Source organism: Tamandua tetradactyla, chromosome 2 (assembly GCF_023851605.1).
Source record: "Tamandua tetradactyla isolate mTamTet1 chromosome 2, mTamTet1.pri, whole genome shotgun sequence".
NCBI lineage: Eukaryota > Metazoa > Chordata > Mammalia > Pilosa > Myrmecophagidae > Tamandua > Tamandua tetradactyla.
In genome coordinates this window covers 75,500,843-75,509,635 of record NC_135328.1, presented here as the reverse complement: position 1 = coordinate 75,509,635, position 8,793 = coordinate 75,500,843, and the positions used below count along the sequence as shown (strand labels likewise).

Genomic DNA, 8,793 nt, shown 5'->3' with positions numbered 1-8,793 from the left:
TCCCACAGAGCAGAAAAGCACTTTTCCATTTTTGCTACTTAAGACTGTGGCAGAAATGCATGCTGAGGGAGCCCCGTCAATTCGTGTTTTGTTTTGTAAACCGGGTCTCAGAATATTTCTGGAAGGGTGATAGTTCCAAGAAGCCACAGCTGGGACCGGCTTCCATCACACCCCTAATGCTGGGCCCCCGGCTCTCCTCCTCCGGCGCTTTCCCCAGGCACTGACGCGTGTCCGCATGCTGCAGGCTGAACTTCACTGGGTCGCACTCCCACAGGTGGCTGCTTTTAGGGGGTGGGATTGGAGCATCGTGCCCGGACCATTAAGTTTGGAAACATCCAAGCAAAGGTCATCTGTTCTAACTTCTTGGTTGGCAGTATGAGAAAAAAACCTGATAATCTCCTTCAGTCCATTTCTCTCTAGGGAACAGGATACCAGCGAAAAGTGAGCTTCCAGTGGAATCCACCCTAAGTCATGTCAGAACGCGCCGTGGACTCCACAGTATCATCACTGATCACATCAGCGACTGGACATGCGCCTGGTTTCCTGTCATGTTTGATCCTGGCTAAGAGAGGCTCCAGCCATGCCACTATCTGTTCACAAGACAATCTAAGAAGGTGACCTTCAGACACAGCAGCGCCTTTTCATCTAGCTCTGATCAACTCAGAAAGTTCTTCCATTCGAATCACATGAAGGAGTACTTTTAATTTCCTCATTTAACTCTCTAGAGGTCTTTTCAAAAAGTCTGTTTCACTGACATCATCCACCAGAACAATTTCTTCTAACATATATCTTGGTGAGCAATTTAATCACAATATGAACAGTTCACAGAAGTGTGCCGCAAGCCTCACTGTAGAAAACAATCACCACACTTGTAGGAAGATTATCCGGATAAACCTTTGTTTACACCTTTCTAACCTCACATCTGGTGAAGCTCTGTTGAGGGCAATCATCTCACTCGCCAATAAGTTGAACTGAATGACTTCAAACATCTCTTTCATATTTTCTTGACCATCTTTAGGAATGAGGGCTGGCTTCCCCATTTCTCCAGGACCTTCATGAGCTTTTGTACCGCCGCTAGAACATCTCCAGCAGGAAATCCTCTTTCCCTTTCTCATCACATTTGTTGCATTCACTGAAGTAAAGCAGCAGGAACAGATCCAAGAGCACCCAAATCAAGGAGGTGGCCAAGACCACCTTGAAATGTGCAAATTTTCTCTTGACACTTTAAGACAAATGCAAAATTTTAAAATGTGTATATACATATCTAAATATACAAATGTCATGAAAAGCATTCTAATCCAGTTTCATCAGAAACTACGTCCACAACCTGGGTCAGTGCGTGGCGGCGGCGAGGGTGCTGGGCCCGCAGGGAAGGTGGCGGCAGGTCCCGCGGGCGCCCCCCTCCGGCCGCCTTCCGCCCCGCAGCCTCCTCGCCCACTGGCGGCGGCTCCCCCCACGCGCAAAGGGGCCGAAGCGGGACCCGCCCCGCCCCCGCCACCGCCACAGCGCCAGGCCTCCGCGGGCTCGGCGCGCTCCTCGGGGCCGCAGCGCACGTCGCCGCCACCGCGTCAGCGCGGGGTCGAGCCGCAGGGCCGCCGGCGTCGTCAGCTGGGCGCGTGGGGCGAGGCGCAGCTCCCGTTCGTAGCGGCTGTGAGACCGTTGTCACCTCGCTCCCGTTACGCGGACATGACCGTCGTTCCCGCTGCCCTGGGGTGTCCTGATGACGGTTGTGCGATGGACAAAGAACGACACCGGGATAAAGTCCGCACAAAGCCTGTCAGCCACTCCCCGCGCGGAGCAAACCACCCAGCCGGCTGCGAGGCTAGATGGATGCGTCCCGAGATCACGGGCCTCCACGCCTTTATTCTCAGTCCAATAAAACACAAGTTTTGTCACTCATTTCCTCTATGCGTGAACTTGAATATGTGGATGGAAGCAATGTCTTGTCTAAACGTAACATCTGCTCGCTCCCGAGACACCTGACCTCTCTCACTCTGTTTAAATGGCCGTTCAGTGTGCAGCCAGTCTAGGCTGAGAATCGGTTGTTGTGACTAATCCGTGGGTTTGGGGCATCTCTGTGGTCAGTGGAAAAATAAAGCCGAGAGACAGAGACAGAGAGAGAGAGAGAGAAGGAGAGGGAGAGGGTGTGGAGGGGAAGATGGAGGAGACCAGTCAGTGTACAAGCCTCTGAATATCGTCCTGTGACTAACTCTGTAGAGTTGGATCATCTTTGTGGCCAGTGGAAAAATAGAGAGAGGGAGAGAGAGAGAGAGCAACAAAGATGGAGGGGGAGGGGGTCGATGATGTAGAGAGGGAAAGGAACTGGGAAGAAAGTAAGAAAAACAACTCCCTGATCTTTCAAAGCTGAAAACTAGCCTTTTAAGGAAAGTATCTTTTACGATCCAGCTGCCCTCTTTCTGGATCCATCTCTGGTTTCAACACTCTCTTCCCCCTGCTACGTTGAAACCTGTCATTGTGTATAGCATCCCAAAATTGTGGTGGTGTCATTAGCTGTGTCTTTTTTTTCTTTCCAGGAGGGAAAGTATCACTTTCTCTTTTTGAATCAGTAGCATTTACTTTCCTTTTGTCTATGTGTGTTACCTTTCCATGACTGTGTACTTTTACTTTCTAGGCATCTGAAAAGTTATACAAATCTTCTGATATCACGAAAATCATGCAGAGAACAAGTTTGGTTTATTTTGTTTTTTCATTACATTTTCTCTTCCCTCTTTGTGAAAACGTCAAACTGAAGTTTGTCAGGTTATTAGGAAAACTTTTACTCAGTGCTAAATAATCTCCCAAAGAAGAAGGAGCAATTTTTAAATTATGTAAAATATGTGAAAGAATAAATGAATCACTTACTCATTATTTTGATGCAGCTAGAATAATGGACTGGGCTGGACAGCGTCTCTGCCAGGAAGCAATAAAGAAACCCAGTGTACACATTTTAACCGCCTGAACAACTCAACATTATTAATCGCAGCACTTTACTCATTTTGAGGACAGGTTAATCATCTTTGTATAGTTTGGGCTCAGTGCAATGACGGGCAATTCAGTACTTATCTCAATGAAGTAAATAAAGAAAACCGAATTTGAAAAATGCATATCATTAAGCTGTTTAAGGTATATGGATTTAATTTAATTATAAAATTAATTTAATTTAATTTAATTCTGATGGTGAACTCTTCCCCTTAGGAAGACAGGAGGTTATCAAACTTATTGTACACCTGAAAAAAGAGTATGTCACTACGGAAAACTTTGAGCCATTCATATACAGACCAAACTATATAATGATGCCTGAATTAAGATGAGGAAAATTGGGAGATTAAATAATACAGGCGCATATGCACAACAATTCCACTCCCCAACCTACCATCACAAAATATAGGATTCTCTCAAGTGTCCTAGGAAAGGTACACTGACATGTTTCTTATCTTCAGAGAATGATTCTGAGAAGTTTGTGGGGGTTATAAGAAGACTAAGCTAAATACTACCAGTCCAGGCTGTGAGGACAGGGTGTACATTAATGGAAATACAGGTGAGGTGAGGGGATTATTTGGAGAGATGGTAATAATCGTGCACTTAAATATATCTCTTTAGAATTAGAAACAATTACCCACCCAACTCATAACTCTTTCCATCCAACCAAACCGAACAAGTGTGCATACACACACAAACACACACACAAACACATTCACACACATCTAATTCCACTTTCCGTGGTTCCATTATCCTCTGAAAGTCAGGGCAAAGATACCCCAATAGAAAATAGGGATAAGGGCGAACCAAGTCCTCTTCTTGATCTGAGAGCTACAACCTTGCATCAACCAGACCAGCATGAACAAGGTGACAGCTCCTATGGGTTGAGGAAGTCTCTACAGCCCATTTGTTTAGGGAGATACCAAATGCCTGATTGAGGATATGACGGAAAACACAAGAGGATCTATGCACATAAAGGAGATATGTTTCATACCTGATTAGCATATCAACATTTCCATAAAGGATCTGTAGAGGGTGAGGAAGAAGATTTAAAAAGAAGCCTAGGAATAGTCTTTGAAGTTGTTCTTAACAAATGGAACAGTGGATCCAGAAAGCTCTATCAATTAGACACTGATGTTTATTAAAATGTAAGCATCCCTTTGGATTGGGAATTCTAATATTTTCATGGGGAAGCTGAACTCTCAATGTAAGAAAACAGAAAGAATTACAACTGATACATCTTCTCAGGCCCCTGAGGAGATGGGAAATTCCAAAATGGGGAATAGAAAGGTCTGGGTGAAATTCAGAAAATGAAATTTCTTGTCTTTAGTACTTAAATGGCACACATGGAAGAAGGTCCTCAGAGAACCTGGTTTGAAGCTCACGGTCCCCCATCTCAGCCAGAAAAGGGTCTCCTTGGAACTCACCAATGGCTTTTTCAGTCCCTTCACTGCTGGTGTTGGTGATGATCTTCTCCAGCCCCATCAGCTCCTTCAGCTGTGACCTGCCTCAGAGCCTGGACGTGGGAAAGCAGGAGACCCTCACAGTGTTGGGACAAATGGGGAAGATCTCCCTTCTCTCCTGCCTGAAGGACAGGACTGACTTCAGATTCCCCCAGGAGATGGTAGAGGCCAGCCGGGTCCAGAAGGCCCAGGCCCTGTCTGTCGTCCACGAGATGCTCCAGCAGATCTTCAACCTCTTCCACACAGAGGCCTCCTCTGCTGTTTGGAACACGACCCTCCTGGAACAACTCCTCTCAGGACTTCACCGCCAGCTGGAGGACCTTGAGACCTGTTTGCTGCAGGAGATGGGAGAAGAAGGATCTCTCCTGGGAATGGAGGACCCCACACTGGCCGTGAGGAGCTACTTCCAGAGGATTCTTCTCTATCTACAGGAGAAGGAAAACAGTCACTGTGCCTGGGAGGTTGTCAGAGTGGAAATCAGGAGATGGTTTCTCTTCATTCATGTGCTCACAAGAAAATTCAGGAATTAGGAAGGAAACGGATTCGCAGACATGATCATCGAAGCTCAGACTTATGTTCCAGTCATTTCAAAGTCGATATTTATTGCTTCATCTATAAAATAACTGGATTCAAAATTAGCAATTATTTATCAATATTATTAAGCCTATATAGGACCAATATTTTCAGAACTGTCGAACTGCATCCAATGTCACATAACTGAACTTTATTTCCTAAAATATTTATTTATTTATTTATTTATTTAAGCATTTCAACAAATTTATCATTTTTGTGGATTTTGTATTTATATGTTTTATTTTAATAAATATGTTCACCTTTGCTTTATAATGAATATTTACTTACTCTTTTAGAAGTTTAATAAATTCTTATTAAATTTGCTTTAAGACATTTCTGTTCCTTAAAAAAAAAAGAATGTTCTCTGAGGTGCTAATTCTGCAAACTAAATAGAAAATCATGCAGTGTAGTGGACTCATCCATTCACTATTCATTCATTCATCCAATGACCTTTGAGAGAGAACCTTGAGTGAGAGATTACCACTCGCTGAGGATCTGGAGCTTACACAAACAAAGGATATAGATGTAAAAATTATTTATAAAATTAGTTCGTTTGGGAACTGGGCTAGACAAGAAAAGCCAAACATGCCTTAGCAGTGAATATCACGGCAAGAGCAAACCGTTGGCTCCTGTGGGAGTATCAATGGGATCTAACAGGCTCAAACAAAATACCTGAGGGTGTGTCTCTTTCCCATTCCTTTGGATGATGTCTTTGTACATCATTGTCAAAATGGTCTTGAAGAATCTAGGTCGAGCAGCCTTAGCCATTCAGGTGTAAATGAATTTTTTGATATTCTAGATAATAACTCATTAGATAAATGAGTTTTCTTTGATATTCTAGAACAATTCCTGCTACAGATTCAGCTTTCTTGACTTGTCATCCTTGGAACTCAGGACTGTAGATACAGACCAAACTTTCGAAAAAAGTTTATGTGCATTTTCTAATACTTGGGCTTGAATTAGATACAATGTAACAAAACAACAAATACTCTTGGATTGGTTCCTTCTTATACATGAACTGTCCCTATCAGATTGTATGTAAAATTGTTCTTTAAAAACAGGACAACTCATTTTATTATTTTGGTCCTATACAGTTTGAGCCCTTCTGATTGCTGTGAAGAAATAGGTTCAAACATTGAAAGCATCACCCAGTACAAAGCAGAACTCACAGTCAGAGAGTCAGTAAGGCACACACTGTCTCCATTCTCCTCTTCCTGTGGGAAGCAAGGACAGGTCACAGCTGAAGCAGAGAATCATTTCATTGGGAAGAAATCCACTCAACTCTGCTGCTCTCTCTTTTGATGGGGACCTCAGGGCAGTGCCTAACCAACCCCATGGGAATGAGGACTTTTGTGTTATGAGATGAACCCTTACTGGAGAAAAACAACTTGCAGCTGGCTGTCAGCCTCTTAGGGGACTTGTACACAGTGGTTAGAGCACCTAGAGTCCCACTGGGCAGTGGAGCTACTTCATCACCTTTCCCACCAGGTCTTGTCCTGCTGGCCTCTGCTCATCTACTGACTCATGTCTCTAATCAAATTTGAGAAATGATATTTCACTATATCTTTAAATATTGATTCTTTTGCAACTATTCTTATTTATTCCCCAAGAGTACCTATTAGGTATACTTATTGGTTAGAAACTCCATTCAATATTTTCATTAACACCTTATTTTCTATCAGCCTTTTCATGTCTTTCTAATTGCATTTCTTCATTTAGAGAAATTTGTTGTTTGATTTTATCTAAGGACTACAGTTCTGATCTGTTATTTCTATTCTTTCTCCCTTACATCTGGGTTCTAATTTTGCTGCTATGTTTTTAGTTTCCTTGCTATCTTCACTTCTTAGATCTCTTCTTATCTCATTCTGTTATATTTCAGGTTATGAAAATGTGTGTATGAATGCAAATGGAAGGCTTACCATGCCCTGCCATGCTTTGGATTGATCCTTTGAAGAACAAGTTATTCCTAATATTGTCTTTATTCTATGAGCAAATGCACCCTGATTTATAATGTAATTTTACTGAGGGCAAAAACATGGTAATTTCGATTGTGAAGCCATCAATACAGAGAAGAATTGGTAACCAATCCCAGATTTTCTAAGCTCAATCTTCTTACTTATGATGAATAGGTCTATTAATGTAAATTTTAATTATGTCACACAGGAAAGCATATGGATTTGGGGATATATTTGGTTGGGTGTGAATGATGGTACTCCAACTTACTAGCATCTAAGTTTGTTCAGCTTACATATTGTAGGTGCTCAGAGAATGATAGTCATTATTATTTACTGGCAGGGAATAAAGAATACATTATGGTAGTCTAAGATGTGATGATTTTTGGCAATGGTTTATAAATAAAGAGGTTTGTTTTCTTTTTTAAATTATAGTGCCCAGAGACTTAGATACTAATTACCCTTCAAATAATATTTTCCAATTCTTTTCATTTTTCTTATATTTCTATGTTATTTCTAGAAAAAAATACTGTTGCTCTAAATTTCAAAATGCAATGTGTTTCTCTTCATATTTTTATATGTCTAGAAATGAATGTTGAATGTTCTATTTACTTGCATTTTAGTTCCATATTTTTTATGATTTTGTTATGAATTGTGTTTATTTTATATGTGGATGCTGTTTTTAAATTTTAACATTTTTTCATTGCATTCTCATGACTATTACTCAGTTTCCAAAACTCATGGTTAGAATATTGTGACTTTGCCGTCTTTCCCTCATATAGTGTTGCTCTACCTCCGCCCATTGCTTGCTTTTATCTTTTTGCATTATTTGATTTTAGGCATTTCCCCTATTGAGAGTAATTTTTATGTTGTTTTTTAAATGAATCAAGAGGTTTTCTATTAATAGGGATGTTTAGGCAGTTTATTTTTAATATCTTAATCTTTTGTTTTTGGTTCTCATTCCATTCCTTTATACTTTACGTTTATGTTACCTTTATATGCGTTTGACACTTTTCATACCCCCTTCAATTCTTCAATGGTCATTAATTTTAAGACAATATGTTTTAAAAATCAACTTAAATTATCTCAGTTTTTTCATTAAATATTTCATCAATTTTAACTCAGTCTATGGCTTACTGCCAGTTCCTTCAAGAATGATACTTTCCAGCAGGCATGATATGAATAGACACATTTGGGAATTTATGGTCATACATAAACAGGTGAGATGGTTGAATAACTTAGTAAATAAAACTGATTCCTGTTGTGTTATTTTATTCACAAAATGATATTAATTTTGAATGCCCTTACAATGAGAGTAATTTGATGCACTGTGCTATATTAGGGACATATTCTGAGAAATTTCCAGAAATTTTGTGGTCAATAAGGCAGTAATCTACTAGGATTAAACAATTCTCATATTAAAATGAAGCATATGAATGTAAAGCAATGCAACTAACATGCTGGCCTAGTGTGTAAACTGCCTCTGAGTATAGTTCCATGCTCGAAATGGAAAACATTTTTGACTGATGATAAGTTTGTTGCCATCATCACCACAGCTTCTGCACTTTTTAAGACTTTACATTTGAACCTGTAGTGAGGTACACTTACACTTAAGGAAAGAGCTGAAAGGTCTTCTTGAGTGCCATGCGGACTGTCCCTTTCTCTTGGCTTCACCATAACCTTTAACCAAGAACCAGATGAACTGGTTGGGCCTGAGTTAGAATTGAAGGACCAGAGCTCCCCTGCTCCATCTATTACTGTGAGCCTTTAATAAACTTTTTCTTTTGGCGACTTGTCATCCAACCTCAGACTGGATCAGGCTAAAA

General features: G+C 41.0%; 1 protein-coding gene and 1 pseudogene across 1 annotated transcript; one reads left to right on the top strand and one right to left on the bottom strand.

Annotated features, from left to right (window-relative positions):
• Positions 1–284: 284 nt before the first annotated feature.
• Positions 285–1,283, bottom strand: LOC143656687 (polypeptide N-acetylgalactosaminyltransferase 1 pseudogene; annotated as a pseudogene).
• Positions 1,284–4,408: 3,125 nt separating this feature from the next.
• LOC143656671 (interferon omega-1-like) lies at positions 4,409–4,972 on the top strand. The gene has a single exon (XM_077128612.1). The coding sequence runs from the start codon at positions 4,409–4,411 to the stop codon at positions 4,970–4,972; it is 564 nt and encodes a 187-aa protein (XP_076984727.1).
• The last annotated feature ends 3,821 nt before the right edge of the window (positions 4,973–8,793 follow it).